General features: G+C 40.1%; 1 protein-coding gene across 4 annotated transcripts in view; it reads left to right on the top strand.

The window, feature by feature from the left end:
- Positions 1-22,017, top strand: part of LOC126418623 (protein angel homolog 2-like) — a 193,054-nt gene that overhangs the window by 109,888 nt on the left and 61,149 nt on the right. For all 4 annotated transcript variants that reach the window (XM_050085467.1, XM_050085468.1, XM_050085469.1 and 1 more), the window contains one exon: positions 10,904-11,138. In XM_050085467.1, the coding sequence (XP_049941424.1) occupies positions 10,904-11,138 (235 nt within the window). The remainder of the gene's footprint in view (positions 1-10,903; positions 11,139-22,017) is intronic.

Consider the following 22,017-nt stretch of genomic DNA (forward strand, 5'->3'; position numbering starts at 1 on the left):
AGTAGATCGCACATGCATTGACAATGCGCTTACACATGTTTTCAGGCATTGTTGGTGGATCACAATAACAAATATCTTTCAATTTTACCAAAGAAAGAAGTCGGAGGTGTAAGGTGTGGTGAACATGCAAGCCTTGGTATGGTGCTTCTACGACAAGTCCACTTGTCATAACATATTCTATTTAATACCACTTCAATTGCACACATGCTATGTGCCAGGCATCCATTATATTGAAAGTACATCACCGTTCTGTCACTAAGTGAAACATCTTTTACTAGAATCGGTAAAATATTAATTAAGAAATCAGCATACATTGCATCGATAAAATAAGGTCCAGTTAGATGTCCTCCCATAATTCCACACCATACATTAACCTGCCAGGGTCACTAGTGTTCCACTTGCCACAGCCATCATGGATTTACCGTTGCCCAGCAGTGCATACTGTGCTGGTTTATGTTACCTCTGTTTGTGAATGATGCTTCGTCACAAAATAAAACTCTTGAAAAAAAGCCTGTTATCGTCTCGTAATTTATCTGGTGCGCAGTGGCAAAAATTTACACAGCGTTCAAAATCATCGCCATGCAATTCCTGGTGCATAGAAATATGGTAAGGATGTAGAATTCACAAAACTGATGTTTTTGGAATATCTGATTCCTGCTTAATTTGTCTGTTACTGATGTGTAGATTAGCCTCAACTGCAGCTAAAACACTTATTTGGGCATCTTCCATTTGTTACAGTTCTTGGTTGTGTCTTCTTTGGCTGAACTTTCTGGTTTCTCTAAATACATTAACTATCCAAGAAAGGTCTGGACACTTGGACGCTGTCTATCAGGATAACAATACACAGCACAAGCTTGTTGGGCATTTTGGTCAAAATAGTCATAAATAAACACCATATCTACCTTTTCTGTGACTGTTAACCATTCCATTTTAACAAGATTATGTCTTCCGCGTAATTATTATGACTGGATAAACGTATTATCATACCTAATTTAAGTAACGAATTGCACACAATGCTATGGGGTGCGTTGCTATATTTGTGAGAATACTATAGCGCCATCCATCACACAGTGAAGCAAATGTTCCAAATCAAACATTCCTATTTATTTATGTACTATACAAATATGTAACAAGAAATGGGGGTACCTATTTTTAAAAAGTGCAGTTTCTGTCAATTTGACCTGCAGCAGCACCATCTAGTGGGCCATCCATAGCACCATCTGTTTTACCCCATCACGCTCGAACAGATTTGTTCTTCTTACTTTTTCATTTGATGCTAATTTTGTGAGATATTTGGCCTGGTCACTATCAGTGGACCATCCTGTATATATTTTGGAACAAACTTTTCAAAAACAAGTATCTTTATCAAGTCCTTCACAGCAGTTGTTTATGTCCTCACAGATGACATTCAGAGCCCATGTTGCCATAGCTGTGTAGACTTAAAGAGAAGTTGCTTGTATGTCAGAAAACCTCATGTAATACCTTGACATACGGTAGAATCTTGTAAATATAGATTTCAATTTACAGTTCCGTAATGTGGAAAGAATCCACTTGCCACATTGACATTACACAAGAACAGTTTATAACATTTAATGTGCTCCAGCAACTAGAAATCAAGTGAGTAGACCCTTTTGTAAGACCAAAATCTAGCCTGATGAAAAATGTTCTAAGTTGACACTCTTTTCGAGGCAGAGGGCAGACTAGCACAGTGGTGGTTCCCTTGTCCCACCACCACTCAGTTCTCGCTAACAAAGGTACAGTTTTCGTCGGGTGGAAGAGGATGGGAGATGGAACATCCCTCTCAACTCACTAGTGACTGCTTTCGCCCCAAGTGAAATAAGATACATCTGACCAACTAAATCACTTGTAGCTTTCCTATTTGCATTTCTGCTATGGCTTTATAACTGCTTAACATTTGGGGATGTTTTTGTGTGTGGAGCTCAGAGAAAAGTCTCACCCTAGTCTGCAAAATAAAGGCACAGATTAACAACATGGCTCAGTCAGCTGTAGGCGCTAAACGATTTTATAAAACACTTCATTTCAGATGGAGTAATAACTTAACAATGCTCCAAAACCCCATATTCCTACAAATTTCTATAACCTACAACTTATCAAAATATTGATACTAAAGGCTTAGAATGAAGATTAGTTAATCCAAACAAGTTTTGCTGTATTTAGTGAAATCATTTATTTCAGAATATCTGAATCAAATTGAAAGATATTTATAAATGGGCTCTGTGAGTTCTTGCTGTATAGTAAGTGCACAGTACTGTTGAATTACAGGTCTCTTAACACCATTTTCTAGTGGCCTGAAACACCAAAAAACACTAATATCTCCAAAAGTATATGTTTAATTTTGGACAAACTTTTCAAAACATATGTTAGTCTAAAATGAGTGCACAACAGGCTGTGGCATTACTGTGGCACTGTCAGTGCAGGTGGCTGGCAGAGCAGTCGGTTTTGTGTCTAAAACTGGTGGCAGCTGGGAGAAAGCCTTACTTGCTTCTCCACAGTCTCATGTGGACAGAGATTATGAAATGGCACCCGACTAGCTCAAATTACTGCTGCACTGTAGATGATTATTCTGGCCATGAAGTAACACCTTGAGAGAGGGAACACACATGGATCTGTCAACTTACAGTAAAACTCAACTGATTATGGTATAACCCAGGCAAAATATATTTGGAAAGAGTAAATGGAATCCACGTAAATGTCCCTGTATTTTAACATTTGCCTCCTCCGTTCTGCCTGATGGTACAAAGACAGAGATAATTTGTTTCAAGCTATATCGACCCACACATACAAAACTATTCAACATGCCAGAAATAGTCACACTACACTTGTGCAGAAATATGATACTTGAGGGAAATGTGGCTGGCAAGCACACTAAACAGACATGAAGGGTTTCAGAATATGTTAATTTGTCAGGACAGCATCCATCTTGGGAGCAGAGATTGTCATGTTTATGAGACGAAGAAGAAAATCCAAGAAATCAGAGAGACGGACCATGTATTGTATAGAGAGTTAAGAAACAGTTAAAGTCTGTTCACCTCCCCGTGTTCATTATGACATTTGTGTCAGCCTTGAAAAACTAATAGTAAAATTAGTGGTTTCTCATGGACACCAATAATGGATGCTTCTAAGAACATGTGCTCTTGCAGATACTAATGTAAACCACACCTGTACTGGCTACAAAAAGTGGTGCTCCTTAAAGAGTAGTGATAACATTTAAAAAATAATCAAATAATTCTATAGTTTGCAAAACCAAAAGAAATATTCATCTGTTCAGCTCAGGCATATAAGAAAAGAGTGCAAAGAAACACATTAGATCACACGCTCTCAGTATTATCTGATGAAGGGAATATAATGTTCACATTTGTATCCATCCACATCCTGTTGTTGTGTTGTTGTGGTCTTCAATGCAAAGACTGATTTGATGCAGCTCTCCATGCTACTCTATCCTGAGCAAGCTTCTTCATGTCACAGTACGTACTACAACCTACATCCTTCTGAATCTGCTTAGAGTATTCACCTCTTGGTCTCCCTCTAAGATTTTTACCCTCCACACTGCCCCCCATTACTAAATTGGTGATCCCTTGATGCCTCAGAACTTGTCATATCAACTGATCCCTTCTTTTAGTCAAGTTCTGCCACAAATTTTTCTTCAGCCCAATTCTATTCAATACCTCATCATTAGTTATGTGGTCTACACATCTAATCTTCAGCATTCTTCTGTAGCACCAAATTTCGAAAGCTTCTGTTCTCTTCTTGTCTAAACTGTTTATTGTCCATGTTTCAATTCCATACATGGCTACACTCCACACAAATCCTTTCAGAAATAACTTCCTGACATTTAAATCTATACTTGATGTTAACAAATTTCTCTTCTTCAGAAACACTTTCCTTGCCATTGCCAGTCTACATTTTATATATCCCCTCTACTTCGACCATCATCAGTTATTTTGCTCCCCAAATATCAAAACTCATTTACTACTTTAAGTGTCTCATTTCCTAATCTACTCCCTCAGCATCACCTGATTTGACTACATTCCATTATCCTTGTTTTGCTTTTGTTGATGTTCATCTTATATCCTCCTTTCAAGACACTGTCCATTGCATTCAACTATTATTCCAGGTCCTTTGCTGCCTCTGACAGAATTAAATTGTCACTGGCGAACCCCAAAGTTCTTATTTCTTCTCCATGGATTTTAATACCGACTCTGAACTTTTCTTTTGTTTCCTTCACTGCTTGCTCAATATACAGATTGAATAACATCAGGGAGAGGCTACAACCCTATATCACTCCCTTCCCACCCAAGGCTTCCCTTTCATTCCCCTTGACTGTTATGACTGCCATCTGGTTTCTGTACAAATTGTATATAGCCTTTCGCTCCCTGTAATTTTAACCTGCCACCTTCACAATTTGAAGGAGATTATTCCAGTCAACATTGTCAATAGCTTTCTCTAAGTCTACAAATGCTAGAAACGTAGGTTTGCCTTTCCTTAATCTGTCGTCTAAGATATATCGTAGGGCCAGTATTGCCTCGCGTGTCCCAACATTTCTACAGAATCCAAACTGATCGTCCCAGAGGTCGGCTTCTATCAGTTTTCTCATTTGTCTGTAAAGTATTCGTGTTAGTATTTTTCAGCCATGACTTATTAAACTGATAGTTCGGTAATTTTCACATCTGTCAACACCTGCTTTCTTTGGGATTGGAATTATTATATTCTTCTTGAAGTCTGAGGGTATTTCGCCTGTCTCGTACATCTTGCTCACCAGATGGTAGAGTTTTATCAGTACTGGCTCTCCCAAGGCCGTCAGTAGTTCTAATGGAATGTTGTCTACTCCCGGGGCCTTGTTTCGACTCAGGTCTTTCAGTGCTCTGTCAGACTCTTCACGCAGTGTCGTATCTCCCATTTCATCTTCATCTACATGCTCTTCCATTTCCGTAATACTGCCCTCAAGTACATTGCCCTTATATAGAACCTCTGTATACTCCTTCCACTTTTATGCTTTCCCTTCTTTGCTTAGAATTGGGTTTCCATCTGAGTTCTTGGTATTCATACAAGTGGTTCTTTTTTCTCCAAAGACCTCTTTAATTTTCCTTTAGGCAGTATCTATCTTACCCCTAGTGATATATGCCTCTACATCCTTACATTTGTCCTCTAGCCATTCCTGCTTAGCCATTTTGCACTTCCTGTTGATCTCATTTTTGAGATGTTTGTATTCATCTTTGCCTGCTTCAGTTACTGCATTTATATATTTTCTCCTTTCATCAATTACATTCTATATTTCTTCTGGTACACAATGATTACTACTAACACTCATTTCCTTACCTACTTGATCCTCTGCTGCCATCACTATTTCATCTCTCAAAGCTACCCATTCTTCTTCTACTGTATTTCTTTTCCCTGTTCCTGTCAATCGTTCCCTAATGGTCTCCCTGAAACTCTCTACAACCTCTGGTTCTGTCAGTTTATCCAGGTCCCATATCTTCAAATTCCTACGTTTTTTTTTTTTTTGCAGTTCCTTCAGTTTTAATCTACAGTTCATAACCAATAGATCATGGTCAGAGTCTGCATCTGCCCCTGGAAATGTCTTACAATTTAAAACCTGTTTCCTAAATCTCTGTGTTACCATTACATAATCTATCTGAAACCTTCCAGTATCTCCAGGCCTCTTCCATGTATGCCACCTTCTTTCATGATTCTTGAACCAAGTGTTAGCTATGATTAAGTTATGCTTTGTGCATAATTCTACCAGGCAGTGTCCTCTTTCATTCCTTTCCCGCATTCCATATTCACCTACTAAGTTTCCTTCTCTTCCTTTTCCTACTATCGAATTCCAGTCACCCATGACTATTAAATTTTCTTCTCCCTTCACTATCTGAATAATTTCTTTTATCTCATCATTCATTTCATCAGTCTTTTCATCATCTGCAGAGCTAGTTGGCATATAAACTTGTACTACTGTAGTAGGCATGGGCTTCGTGTCTGTCTTGGCCACATTAATATGTTCACTATGCATATCCTATCTACCAAAAAAGAGAAAAAAAATTACATTACCTAAGACAAGTCACAGAGATGAAAAATTATCATCAGTAATGGCTCCCTTACTTCAGTGGAACTTGGAAGGGATTCAAGATGTACTTTGAAGAGCTACAAGTTCTGGTACAGCAAGGGCCTCAGTATTAATATCTCAGGAGCTCCATTTCAAAACATTTTGTAGTTCTCTGCTAAGACCATCCCCTCTGCGGAAGTAGAATGGCTGCATTTGCCAAGTTTCGTCATTACAGCTGAGTCATCTCCCTACATGCTAACTTTGAGGCAGTCACCGTTACTGTTTAAGTGTCCCCAAATATTAGCATTTGCTCCATGCTTCTGCCAGCAAATGAAACTCTGCAGTTTACATACATGAAGCACAGTCCATACATTTTCGAAACCACTGTCTCCAACTGTCTCTCTCCCTACGTCTCTCTGACCCCATTCTCTTATTTTCTCACCACCTAGCTTCAGTTAAGATTGTTCATGCTTTTTTCCTCCATATTACAGATTAAGTTAGAGAGGTTTTCCTGACTAGAGAAACCAATAAGTATGAAAAAGAGGTTTTAATTTATAGTATAATGAAATCAAACAATTGCTTCACATTAAACTAATTATTATTATGTTCTCTCCCATAGCTCTTACAGGGAAGAAATCAGAATTTTCTGAAACACTAGCAGTAACATTGTTTTTTTCTTTTTAACATTGACAGACTTATGTAACCTACTAAATGTTTACATGACAATTAAACAAACAATGGAAAATCCGGGATGAAATGTAACAATATTATGAAAGTGATAGTAGCTTCTCACCATACAGCAGAGATGCTGAGTCACAAATGCGCACAACAGAAGGATTGTCACAAAATAAGTTTTCGGCCAACAAGGCCTTTGTCAGAAATAGATGACTGACACACACACACACACACACTATGAGCAGCAGCAGCACTGCATGATGGGATAGGCAACTGAGTGGGGGTAAGGAGGAGGCTGTTGTGTGGAGGGGGAGGAATAGCAAGGTAGGGGTGGGAGACAGTTAAGTGCTGCTGGAGAGCATGCAGGGACGAGGTGGAGAGAGGGTAGGGTAGTTAGATGCAGGGCGGGGGAAAATTGGCGCGGGGGTGTTAGCAGAAAAGGAGAGAAGTAAAAAGACTGGGTGCATTGGTGCAACAGAGGGCTGTGTAGTGCTCAAATTGGAACAGGGGAGAGGCTAGATGGGTGAGGGCAGGAGTGTTACAAGAATGTAGGACATATTGTATGGAGAGTTCCACCTGTGCATTTCAGAAAAGCTGGTGTTGGTGGTAAGGATCCATATGGCACAGGTTGTGAAGCAGTCATTGAAGTGAAGAATGTCATGTTGGGCAGATTGCTCAACAACATTGTGGTCAAGTTGTTTCTTAGCCACAGTTTGTCAGTGGCCATTCATGTGGACAGACAGCTTGTTGGTTGTCATGCATACAATGCAACATAGAAAATTGTTTATTATGCCAAGAACACCGTACAATTACAGTGTTCACATTACTGGTCTCAGCAATTTACTGCCATCTTCAGAAATGATTAATCCACTAACACTTTCGTCATGCTGTACAGGGTAGGCAGAAACAGTCTGAAAAGCTTCTAAGGGGAGGAGGGGGGGGGGGGGGGGGTTGCTGAAAAATAATTGTTAAGGAAAAAAAATTACATGTTGCACCGTTTCTAAGATGTTTAGCATTGAAGTTAGCCAATCACATCATCACACGAGGGGTCATCAATTGTTTTCTTCTTTTGGTTTCCTCAAATTGAATAATTGTAGCTTTTGCTCACCTAGCGTAAAACTTTCGCCTCTGAAAATGGCACATTTTACCTGGTAATGAGCATTTCAACAAGTTGTTACTCATGGACACACATTACCGCATTTTAGTGTGTGCAAGTGCTTGATTTTGTGTGTGCAACAATCTGATTGGCTAACTTCAATGCTAAATAACTTTAAGTCAACATAGTGGTGAATTTTTTTTCTTAGCAATTATTTCTCAGCACAACCTCCCCTGCAACATCTTGCAAGCTTTTCGGACTGTTTCTGACCACCCTATATACAATCAAGTTAAGCACTCTGAACATTATGAAGAAGTACAAAACATGTTGAGAATAACATGATGCTGTCACATAATAAGAGACTGAAATTAAAATATTGCTGTGTGCATTTACTATTTACATAATGTTTATGGAAGAAAAGAGAAAGGGGAAATAAGGGAGCCGGCAAAACTAAGGCCATAGGCAGAGCAAGTTGGGTAACAGGGCACACTATATCCCCTTATGTTTACTGTATGCAATTTTTAAAAGTAAAAATAATTAAAGTCGTAAGATTTACTTCAAAATTTAAAAAATATTGAGATAAAGTAATCTCAAAAAACTAAGTGTATGCTGATGATTGTCATATCTCAAGCTAACAAAACGTATAGACTTTGTGTGTCCAACGTAACATTAAAACATGTTGGGTCATAAGTGTGTGCATGCTTGTGCTTGCATGTGCAGGCAGGCACACGCGTACCCTAACTCGAAAAAGGATTACTGTGAAAGCTAGCAAGTTTTCTTTCTTTATGTGAATGTCGTTTGACAACTCGGTGCTTCTGTTTTTTGGTGAGTGGTCTCCTTTATTATTTACTTTCATATAAGTGTGTTTAATATGAGCATGTATATCTTGTTTGTGTGGTAGACCACATAGAATTTAAATTTTATTGTTAGCTTAAACACAAAAGTCTGTATGTTTTATGAGCTTAAGATACGACAGCCACTGGTGCATGCATATTTTTTTGAGATATGAATATTTATTTTTAAAATTTTTATATCTTCTTATAACTTTCATTATTTCTACTCTTGCATGTGTTTTTAAGGCACTGCCTTTAAAAATTGCGTATATCAAACAAACCTGTGGGCATGGTTTTTGTCCCTCCCTCCATTTCCTGTAGTCCTTTCTTCCATAAGCCCTTTACAAATAGTACACAGCAGTATTTTAATTTCAATCTTTTTTTTACAATGTAACGACATCAGGTATAATCACTGACATATTTTGTATCACTTCATGATGTTCAGAGTGCATCATTTGAGTGCATATGGCGTGTCGAAGCTGTTAGTGGATTAATCACATATGGAGATGGAAATGGTTGGCCAAGACTGATAATGTGAACACTAATTGTAAGGGTAATTTGACATAATAAATAATCATTATACAATCAATAATGTGAATTTTGTTAATTTGTAGGCTGCTCCTGTGGTCTGTTGGGTAACATTGTTGGCTACTGAGGCGAAAGGTCCAAGTTAAATTTCTGGTAGCCCTTTCACATTTGTCGCTAATCGCAGGATTTGGGACAGAATATGCTCTGCTTTGTGAGGCCAGTGAGGTGCTACTAGAAGAAGCGATAAGAATTAAACCCAGGAGTAATACAAAAGGTAGTTACAAAATTATTTAAACAGTACTCTGTGAAATATGAGGTCTGTTCAGAAAATTCTGGAACTTTGTCCACAAAATTTTTCTATGTTTATCTTTTACTTATTGTGCATAGTCTCCTTCGAAATACTCTCTTTCAAAGTCGGTGAAAACTATCAGCATGGCTTTGACATTTGTGCTGAGCTGACAAACTTTTTTTGGTCTTTGAGAACCTTTCCTGGCTCATTTTGGAGATTGAACCTTGGCTTGAACGTCATAACCGAACCACATCTCACCAGTTGTTATTCTCTCAAGGAACGTCTCGTTCTCATTTGTGTGATCCAAAAGCTCTTCACAGATTGTAAGGCAAAGGAATTTCTGGTCCTGACTCATGAGGCTTTGGACAAACTGGTGGCAACATATGAATTCCAAGATGCTGTGTCAGGATTTCATGACATGATCCAGCTGAAATGTTACATTCTTTTGCAATCCTTTGAACAGTCAATCTTCGATTGGCAGGCACAGATTTGTTGACATCCCTGACATGGGCGTTGTCGATAGGCGTCAATGGGCTTCCTGAATAAGGGTCATTGTTAACTACCGTGTGGCTATTTTTAAACTGTGTAAACCATTCATAACACCTAGCATGGCTTAAGCACTTGTCAGTGTAGGTTATCTGCATCATTCAGTGTGTGTACGTAAAGCTTTTCTTGAGTTTCATGCAAAACTTAATCCAGAAGCGTTGCTCCTCTATCTCTGCTATCTCGAAATTTGCAAATTGTGCAACACAATGTTCTACTCAATACTGAGCCAGTGCTGTTGTTATACCTAAAGAGAACAAACTTGAGACATGTCAGCCTTCTCTCTGTAATGTTTTTCCCTAACTGTATAGGGAAAAACATTAGATTTGAATTAGAGTGAGGTGAAAAGTTGACTGTAAAGGTTGGTATAGCTCGGCTTGATGTGAACAAAATCATAGTCTACGAGTTACTACATTGTCTGAAATTCGTAGACATTAAGAACGTTTTTGACTCATTTTTGGCAAAATCTGTGCTAGCAGTTGTTGATAAACAAGATATTGAATCAGTGCTATGCCAGCAGTTCTTGAATAAATATTTGTGATGAAAAGATATCACAAGTAAATAAAATATAATGAAAAATATGTAATTTTTTGCAGTATTAAATTTTCATCTTGCATTAAGCTTCTCAAATTCTTCATTTGTAAGTTAGTGTTTTATGTGGTTGCGGTCATTATTTTTGCTCAGTAGTTCACTAGAACTGAAATAGTCTAACAAGTGTTGTTTGTGTTTCAGGCTTGAAACTTCAAGCTTGAATATAATATTCAGTCGCTAGTTAGAGGGTCAGTATCAGCCTCTGAAACAAAAGTGTCAACTCCTAAGAGAAGCAGGTAAGTAAACAGGAGTTTCCCTTGACATCATCTAGTTCTTTTGTGTTCCAGATTTGGTGGTCCACAGTATTGGCCATTGATAATCACAGGAGACTTTAATCTACTCCCATATTCAGGAGTGTATAAATTGCTCACAAAAGGGAGACTGGAGTATGAAGGCTTATGTGCCAAGACTTTGACACTGATGCCTCCAGGAGAAGATGGGAAAAGACTTGGAAAGAAGTTAATCTCTCCAGAACGTAACATAACTGACAATTGTCAGTATGTCTATGACATCCTAAACAGGGTAGGTTGAACTTATCATTGACAGTTTTGTAGGTCTTCTCTAGGAAACTTTTGTTAATACACCACTACTTGTCAGAACTGAAATACATTGAAGCAAACGTGAAAATGACATGTTGAGCCCACATGTGTACTGAACAAGAATGTCAGAACAACTACAGTATGAAAATGATAGAGGGCTACTCACCACATAACAAGTTGCAGACAGTCAAAATGAAAAAGAATGCTAGAAATAGTTCAGCTTTTGGATGGACTTCTTCCGAAGTGGACACCCGCACACATTCGCACAAGCACATCCTACACGCACACGCACACAGCCTGACTGCGTCGGCATCAGAAGTGAGCATCAGTCTGGTTGGGGGTGGGTAATGCAGCTAAAGAATGGATGTGTGTTTGGGAAGGGGGAGGGATTGCAGAGTAAGAGAGTGGGGGTGATGAGAGGACAGTGCTACCTGTGGGAGCAGCAGGGTAGTGTTGGGAAGAGGATGGGGCTGCCAAGTGCGGGGGGGGGGGGGGGGGGGGGGGGATCGATCTGTGTTGGTGCATCGGCAAGATAGAAAATGTGTGTAGTAGGACTAGTGAAGATTTAGACTGGGAGGGGTGTTGCAGGAATGAAGGATATATTGTAGGGAGACTTGCCGCTTGCTCATTTCAGAAAACATAGTGTCGGTTGGAAGAATCCAGATAGTACAGGTGGTGAAGCACTCATTAAAGTGAAGCACATTATGTTGGCAGTGTATTCAGCTACTGGATGGTCCAGCTGTCTCTTGACCACTGTTTGTGCAGACCTGCAGATAGAGAACACCATCTCCCTTATTGAAACTGCCCCCCTCCTCCACACACACACACACACACACACACACACAGAAATCATCTCCCTTATTGAAACTGCCCCCCTCCTCCACACACACACACACACACACACACACACACACACACACACACACAGAAATTCCCTGCCACCACCCTAAAGGACTCAGACCAGTAACAGTCATAAATCTGTCCTTCAAAACCCTCAGTCCCGCAGAAGTGTCAGTCCTTTCCATAGGCCTTACCTTTCTCCCACTCTCCCAAATTCAATCATGCTGATCTTGTTAAAGCCCGTCTCTTCTTCTCCTAATCCCTACAGTGGAAATACTTATGCACCACTAACCCTACCAATCAGACTCAATCCAAAATTCTACCTGACTCCTCCAGCCAATTGTGATCCATCCTCACTGCTCCCAAATTACCCCATGTTAGCTTTCCAGAATTTCTTAAGCTTAAACCTTGCCTCACTGTCATTCTCCAACTCCCTCAACATGTAAAAAATCTCACCTTTGCAGGAAGAACTGCAGTACACCACCTAAAAACTGATTTCAGTCTTATAATCCTACCTGACAACAGACTCTAGTGATGTGTCTATGAACTGCAGGGATTACATGGCTGAAGGACTCTGCCAGCTGTCCGATATGGCCACTTACAAAACCTGCCATAGTGACCCCATTCCAGAAATCCAGTATGTCGAGCAGTCCATCCTCAAAACTGGAAGTACAACCCAGAACATCTCCCCAGAGTATCTCTCTCTCTCTCCTCAACCCCACCATTCCCCACCACCCAGGATGCCTCATTGTGGATGGTTACTGTTCAAACACACACACACACACACACACACACACACACACACACACACACACACACAGAGAGAGAGAGAGAGAGAGAGAGAGAGAGAGAGAGAGAGAGAGAGAGAGAATTGTGGACCAACAACACCTTCAGCTTATTACCCATAACCTGCCTCCAGGCGGAACACCAATATTCCCTCCACCGACCCTTCACAGTTCCTGTTCCTTCTCCACCCAGTGCACAGCTTGTCACTGTCAATGCCATAGTTATCTACATTAACATCCTCAATGCCAATGGTCTGCCACTGTTGGACACTACATTTTCCGAGTCCTCGACCTACTCCAGACAAAACACCTCCATCCTGCTCACCGTGACCAATTACATCGTCACCCATTGCTATGTCTCCTCTGAAGGTATCACTCACAAAAAAATCTGTGATATGGCAATGGGCACCCACATGGCACTATCTTATGTGTACCTATTCATGGGCATTCTAATGGAAATCTTTCTAACCAACAAGAATCCCAAACTCATCTTGTTCAGATAAATCAATGACATCTTCATGATCTGGACTGAGGATGTGGATATTCTGCCCATATTCCTTCAGAACCATAACACCTTTCCCCCCATTTGCTTCACCTGGTCCTCCTCAGCCATTCCTCGCTGTTGACCTCAACTTCAAGGATGGCTTCCTCAGTACCTACATCCATGTCAAATGTACCAATCATCTACAGTGCCTCCTCTTTGACAACTGCCAACCACTCCACACCAAAAAGTCCCTTCCATACAAGCCTCCCATGGTCATCACATGTGTAACAGTGAGCAGTCCCTCTCAAAATATGCGAAATGTCTCAATCAGGTCTTCACAGACCTAATTTACACTCCCAGCCTTATCCAGAAACAGATCCCAGTGCCTTGTCTCACCAGTCACCGACCATCCCCCTCATAGCACTCCTCTTGTGACTCAGCACCTCCCAGGACTGGAGCAACTGAATCACATTTTCCACCAGAGTGTAGACTACCTCTCATCATGTCCTGAAATGATACATATCCTCCCCAACCCTCCCACAATGGTATTCAGCCAAATACCTAACCTATGCAATATCCTTGTCGGTCCCTACTCAACCTTGCCTTCAACCCTATGCCTTGTGGGTCATATCCTGGCAACAGACCTAGCTGCAAAACCTGTCCCATATATCCTCCCATTACCATGTACTCCAGTCCAGTCTCAGGCATCTACTACCCCATCAAAGGCAGGATCACCTTTGATAGCAGCCATGCATTCTACAAACCTAGCTGCAACCACTGTGCCGCATTCTACAAAGGCATGACAACTAACTAGCTGTCTATCCACATGAACGGGCATTTCCAGACTGTGGCCAAGAGACAGCTGAACCACCCAGTTACTAAAAATGCTGCAAAACACAGTGTGCTTCACTTTAATGACTGCTTCACAGCCTGTGCCACCTGGATTTCTTCCTATCAGCACAAGCTTTTTTGAATTTTGCCAGTGGGAACTCTCCCTAAAACATATCCTCCATTCCTGTAAGCTTCCTGGACTCAACCTTCACTAGACAGTGTCCCCCACCTGCTTATCCCCTTCACTGCTCCCACTCCAGTACCAAACTCGACACTTCTAGTCTGCCAGCACACCTACACAGTCCTCCTCTCTCTCTACTTCTCTCTCATACACTTCCTTCCACCTCCACCTCCTTTTGACCCACGCTCCTCCCCAGGCAGTGCCTATATTGACTTCAATGCACAATGTCCTGGAGACAGTGCATGCATTGCTGATATCTGTGACAGCTTAATATGCAGACTTGTATAGCTTTCTTCTCCACAGAAATACATGTAATACTGTTTCCATCATATCAGCAACTGAAACATATGTTGTTCCTGCTTCATTTATATTTACAGAGGCCACTTACTTAATTGGTGAAAGATGCCACATAGTGACATGAAGGCTGTTACAAGACACACCATCCATTATAATTTTTGCTTTGTGATCTGATTCCTGCTCATGCATCACATACTTATTAGATAAATAATGTTCATTATGAAGTCAGTGTATTTATGAAAGTTTCTCTTAAATATACAGTTTTTAGAAGTACACAATCTAACACCTAATGCACTTGTAACTGTAGCATGTTAACATGGTGAGTTAAAGTATATTTTATAAATGGACTAAAGTCTCTAAGGAAACAACCACCATGGGACCAAGATTGTCGCATCTATGCTAAGAAAAATCGAGAAAAATGTGTACTTTTGATGGAGGCAAAAAAAATTATGTAAAGCCTCTTGTATTTGTGAGGTATTTAATGTTAGTGTTCAGAGTGAGGTGGCGCAGTGGTTACTAAACTGGACTCGCTTTTGGGAGGACACCCATCCTGATTTAGGATTTCTGTGATTTCCCTAAATTGCTCCAGGCAAATGCTGGAATGGTTCCTGTTAAAGGGCACAGCCGATTTCCTTCCCACTCCTTTCCTAATCCAGTGGGACCGACGACCTCTCTGTTTGGTTCACCTCCCCCCAAACTAACCAACCAACCATCCAATGTTAGTATATCAACACAGATGAGTGCAGCAAATGCATAAACTAACACTTGCTCTTACAATTGTATGTACCAAGTGGCACACTCCAATTAGCATACAGTTGTCAGTGAAATCATCAGGACAGCTTCTAAGTTTAATATTGTGATGCCTGTCCCAGATAAACAAAAACCTCTGTAGCATTGGTTTGTTTTTTAAACTTATCTGCATCTCCACAAAAAGGGAAAGAACAGAATAAAAGGCCAGAAATCATAAGGGAATGTGTCGGAGACTAAAACTTAAATGTCGAAACTGAAGGCTTGGAAATGGAAGCCATCAACCTAAAAAAAGCCACCAAGTTAATTTCGCATGCCTCCAGTGACTCTGGAGATATCACCGAGTTGCAAAGCAAAGGTGAACAAATAGCTGGACCTTATCGACAACGTTAGTGTAGAAACAGGGATTAGTGATCGTGATGTCATTATAGCAACTTTTGGTTACAAAAGTTAATAAATCAGTATAGAAGCTTAGGAGAGTGTTTCTGCTAGAAAGAGCAGATAAGCAGTTGTTAGCACCTCACATGAGAGAGTGAACTGACATCACTTTGTTCCAGTAAGATGGATGTAGAGGAATTACAGCCAAAGTTAGAGATTGTAAATCATGAGCTGGAGAATTATGCACCTGGTTAATTGGTTAAGGACAGAAAAGACCCAGCATGGCTTAACAATGAAATTTGGAAAATGCTGAGGAAGCAGAAGCTGTTGCACCCTCGGTTCAGAAGAGGACGCACAAGTGACAAATTAAGGTTAATAGAAGTGAAAATACCTGTGCGTGAAGCATACAACTACCACCACCATCATATCTTAACAGAGGAGCCAGCTGAGAGGCCGAGAAAATTCAGGACCTGTGTAAAATTGATAAGTGTGCCAGAGGCTTCCATCCAATCACTTGTTGACCAATCTGCTGTGATAGTAGAAGTTAGTAAAACAAAAGCCAAAGTTTTAAATATCACATTTAAGAAATCGTTCATTCAGGAAAACCATACAGACATACTGTCACTTGGCCAACAAACAGCCTCCTGTATGGACGACATAGTAATAAACATTCTTGGTGTAGAGAAACAACTGAAAGAGCTGAAAACAAATAAGTCACCAGGTCCAGATGGAATTCCAGTTTGTTTTTACAGAGAGTACTCTTCGGTATTGGCCCATACCTAGCTTGCATTTGTCAAAAAGCTCTCGCCCAGTGCAAAGTCCAAAGTGATTGCAGAAAACTGCAGGTGACTCCTGTTTGTAGTTGTAAGAAGAACAAAAATTACAGATCAATACACCTAACATTGCTTTGCTGCAGGATCCTTGAACATATTCTCATTACAGACACAATAAATTTTCTTAAGACCAAGTAACCTATGTCCATGAATCGGCCTGTTTTTAGAAAGCGTGGCTTGTGCGAAACTCAGCTTGCTCTTTTCTCTTATGGTATGCTGCAAACTATGGAATGTAGGGCAACTGACAGGTTCCTTATTTCTAGATTTCCAGAAAGCATTTGACATCGTGCAACATTGCAGACTGCTAACAGAAGTACGAGCATATGGAATAGGTTCCCAGATATACGAGTGACTCAGACTTCTTAAGTAATAGAACCTAGTGTGTTGTCCTCAACGGTGACTGTTCATCAGAGACAAGGGTATTGTCAGGAGTGCCCCAGGAAGTGTGATAGGACTGCTATTATTCACTATATACATAAAGGACCTGGCAGGCAGAGTGGGCAGCAGTCTCAATGTTTGCTCATGATATTATGGTGTTCAGTAATGTGTCGGGAGTTGAGTGACTGTAGGAGGATACAAGATGATGCAGCTCGCTCTAAATGTCGAAAAATGTAAGTTAATGTGGATGAGTAGGAAAAACTAACCCATAATGTTCAGATACAGCATTAGTAGTGTCCTGCTTGACGTAGTCACATAGACTTTGGTTCCTTGGGGAAATTTTTGGAGAGTGTGGTTCAGCTCTAAAGGGAAACACATACAGGACACTATTGCAAAATATTCTCGAGTACTGCTCGAGTGTCTGGGATCGGTACCACTTTGAATCAAGGGAAGGTATTAAAGCAGTTCAAAGGCGGGCTGCTAGATTTGATACCAGTAGGTTCAAACAACATGCAAGTGTTACATAAATGCTTCAGGAACTCAAGTGGGAATCCCTGGAGGAAAGGCAAACTTCTATTCAAGGAACACCATTTAGAAAATTTAGAGAAACGGCATTTGAAGCTGACTACTGAACAGTTCTACTGCCACCTGCATACGTTTTGCATAACCATCACAAAGGATGCACTTTCATTGTATATCACTGTGGCTTCTGCTCATAGTCCACACTTACAAACACTAGTAATTAACAAATTCTTCTACCTATCTTTAAATTTTTGTGATAAACTATCACAACGGCTCATACAGAGACATGTAGACAGTCATTTTTTTCCTTGCTGCAGTTAAGTGGAACAGGAAAGGAAATGACTAGTGTTGGTACAAGGTACCCCTCTGTGACACACCATATGGTAGCTTGCGGTCTATGCATGTAGATGTAATGTAGAACTTAAAGGGTTCAGAGCTCATTTGGAGAAGCTGAAACTCCTAGCTCAAGGAAGATCTTTGTCCATCTCCGAGAGACAGGTTTTGAAACCCTTGTGCTGTGGGTCTTAGCTGTGATGTATGTAGATGTTATTCAGTGACACACATCAGTTCATCTTGTCGCCTTTACCACCACATTACATGCTATTTTCCCCTCTCAGAAGGAGATGTCCCCAGGGATGGGATCAACTTCTGGAAACAATCTGTACAGTGATGTAGGTTAGTGTCCCAGGTATCCCACCCTGCAGCCATTTACCCAGGTGGATCCTCATTTCTGTGTAAGTGATGGAAAAAAAATTTCATAAATTAGTCTTGAAATTGACATTATTGCATCTAATGGCATTGTTTCACAGTGGATTCGAATCTCATTAGGTGCTTAAATAATAGTAATATTAATTATTATTGTTATTGTTGTTATTTAGTAACCAAAGTGACTTTAATCATTTTGTCCAATTATTTAGATTAAATGTATTTTTTTTTTAAATTTCTAATCCTTTGTCATATCAGTTTAATCATTATATTCAATTTAAATCATTTAAAATATAAGTAATTGGATAAATAAAAAAACTACTCACCACTGGCAGCAGGAGAACACACATAAAGGTATTACAGTTTACTAGCTTTTGGAGCCAGTGGCTCCTTATTCTGACAGAAGGTTCGAAGGGGAAGAAAGAGGGGTGAAGGAAAAGGATTGGTGAGGTTTAGGAAAAGCGGTAGAGTTTGGAAATGTCACCCAGAACCCTGTGTCAGGGCGGACTTACTAAACAGGATGAGAAGGAAAGGATGATCAGTTTTTCTGTCTCATCCTATCAAAGTCTCGTAAACCACACCAGTCCTTTCCCTTCCTTCACTCCTCTACCTTCCTCATCGACTCTTTTGGCAGATGATGGGGCCACTGGCTCTGAAAGCTAGTAAACTGTAATACCTTTATATCGTTGTTTCCCTGCCTCCACTTGGTGAGTAAATTTTTTATCTATTCAATCACCTTATGTTAACTTTGTCATTTGATTTTATTTCTTCTTCCTATCATTCTTATCTGATTTGGAATCATGCAAGTGATTTTAATTGTTTTTATGTATCTATCACTATATTTAAATGTTTGAAGAGTGCTGATCTGTTGGTTAAAAAACAAATGGCAAAATAATATGTTTATATTGGTTGACAAGATGCAAATTTTTGGATGGTAATCCTCATACAGACATTTAAAATGTAAATTGCTTTGCACTATGGATAAATAACACAAATGAAGATTCAAACGAAAGAAGGGAGTATAAATAAATGCTCAAAATGAGGGATACAAATAATGAATGCAGTAAAGTGGTCAGAAATATAAGATGATCAAAGGAAAGAAATTATATCTAAATCAATACAAAAAGATATTTAAAATCACATGCACAAAGATCCCAGATTAAAAAAAATGACAGGAAAAAAAAAGTGTAAATGTAAAATTTAATGTTGTGATTAAAATGATGATAAAGGATTAACATTTTCAAAAAAAATTCTTTTAAACCAATTAATTGAATAAAAATAATGATCGGAGTCATTTTGGCAACTATTTAAAAATGAAAGCAACTTCGAAGCACCTGAAGATATTTGAACTTGCAACCTTCAGCAATAAGGCCCTTATCCCAACCACTATGGAGCAGTGTTGTTATATGAACTGTTGTCAGTTTTAAGGCTCTAGAACATAACACAAAATTCTGAAATTGTCGATTACTCGCAAACGAAGGCACCCCCCTCTGTGTCCCCCTCCCGCCCCTCCCCCCCCCCCTCCCCCCACTCCCCTCCGCGGCGAATGGCTGCAGAGTGTAATACCTGGGACCCTAACTTACATCACAGTATAGATAGTTTAAAAAACCTCATCCCATTCTATGGGTCCTCTCCATGTCAGTCCACATGTAATTCCAGGTACAGGTATTGTCCAGTTATTTGCTATAATAAGAACCACTAGACCATTCCAGGTAACAGTAGTCTCTAGTTATTTGCTGTCATAAAAGCCACTGGTCAATGAAGCATTCTCAGCGTTGATCTACCAGCTCCACACAATTTTTAGGGGCCTTCCAATTCATTTAGTGCTCTGCATGTCTGTTGATTCACTTGAGCATGGGTTGAGCAGTTGACGGTAGCATCTACTCACTAAATGTGCCTCCTTAATACAGGAACACTGCAACAAGGTCAACCTCCATCACTGAACTCACTGATTTTGCTTGGTGAGAAATGGAAGTAGACCTTCGTTTCAGTGGACAATTTCTATTATTTTTTTATTTTATGCAAAATATAGAACCATGATGGAAACTGCTAAAACGGATGCAAATGGGCCATTGTGTAACCAGTTAAGTGTATTAGAGCATGGAGAGAACATATAGCTATGCACACCACTACTAATGGATCCATACTGATATCTTCAGGTCACCAATAACACTGCTTGTCTTTTCAGTGAAACATACAGTGTGACTCAGGTATAAGAAACAAATGCGTGGTGCTAAGAAAATTTCAGAGCAGCCACCTGCAGAAAATTTGCAACTTTTGGACTTTATATGACAAAAACCTTGATCAAACATTAGAGTAAGAAATGATAATTTCTGGCTTTTATCAGTTGTCCAGTATCTAGTGTTATAGTATTTGAATTGGCAAGAAAGCTTCTGACACTCCACTCCTTGTCACATTTGTCAGACATCAGCAAAAACACCCTGTGGGTGCGTTAGTGTCGCTAGAACCAGTGACTGGGGTGAGGAGTGGACCCTTATTCTAGGACAGAGCACATTGGTGTTTAGCTGTACACAATTTAATTTCAGAATTATTTTCAAAGAAGTACACGAATTTGCATAGATTAGATTGCAACATGACAATGTCAGGACAGTTGTCAAGGTAACACATCACGTCCTGTTTAGCAGAAATAACCCTGAACACAACAATATCAAATTTAAATAGAGGGTTGTCTACAAGATTATTCTTACTACTACTACTACTACTACTACTGTTACTACTACTCTGAATTTGGCCAATATTACAACAAATCCAGTTCTAAATTTGCTACTATGTAGGAAGACAATCAAGTCTACGGATGATGGTTAGTTTTTGTGGCAAGATGAGCAAAAGATTACTCAAGGTTGTTCGAGTTCACAGTAGATACAAGCTGGTGAACCAACAAGTTTAAGCCTCTGCCAGTGGCAATTACCTTCTAGCTGCGATGTGCTGTCGGCTGCATGGCTGCTCTCACCCTCTGAAAATCCTATAAAAAGCTATCAAAATCTTTGCTGAATTTATCAGCTGTGACTGTCCTATATTTCTCATTAGGCGAGAAAACATGCTCTCATCCCTAGTTTGGAAAATATAATGATATACATGTGCATAGATTGTGTAGTGTGTGTACTTCAATGCCCTCTCAGTTCTCGTAAGAACAATTAACTACGTGGCTGTTTCGTTTCTCCATTATCGGAGCTCAACGAGTCTTAAGCTAATTTCTAGCTAAATGTCAGCCAAAATGAATGCAGTGTTCACATAAAATTCCTCTTTTGGCGTCATACAGAATGTGATGCACCCTGTTTTACACTTGGTGCTGGTTCATAGGAGAGTCCTCGAAGTTTTCGGTCTTGTGTCTTTCGTAGCAAACTGTCCCCCACCTGTGTCCTTTCATGCTTCACGTCACAGCTTTTTCAAACCAATGGGATCGTTCCTTTCATCTTGTGGAAACTACCTCTGCCAATCGCAAAGGGCCTACCTTTAAACTACGTCGAAATATCGCCCCTTTCTACTCCTTCAGAGTTTATTTCAGCCAATCGGACACTTTGTGCCTGCTCCTGACACCTAAGGTACACTCATACATCACGAGTGTACCACGAGCATTTCACATGTTCAGCTTCACTGGTCTGTTTGAACCCATCTGGAAATTCCCCAACGCGTTTTTCTAAAGAATTTCTCCATCGCAAGCAGTGCCGGCCCGCTACTTCTTCTCCTCAATGTATCACCTGGTGCATTCGTTGTCCCTCTCGCCACGGTTCACCAACCCCCTTTTAGAACCATGCCGTCGTACTCGGGCCGTGACGGCCCAACTCTCGTCTGCCCCCTAACTAAAACGTTTTCTCCAGCAGCTTTTTTCACCTTTTGCTCATTGACAAGCAGGATTTCGG

Source organism: Schistocerca serialis, chromosome 9 (genome assembly GCF_023864345.2).
Source record: "Schistocerca serialis cubense isolate TAMUIC-IGC-003099 chromosome 9, iqSchSeri2.2, whole genome shotgun sequence".
Classification (NCBI taxonomy): Eukaryota; Metazoa; Arthropoda; class Insecta; order Orthoptera; family Acrididae; genus Schistocerca; species Schistocerca serialis.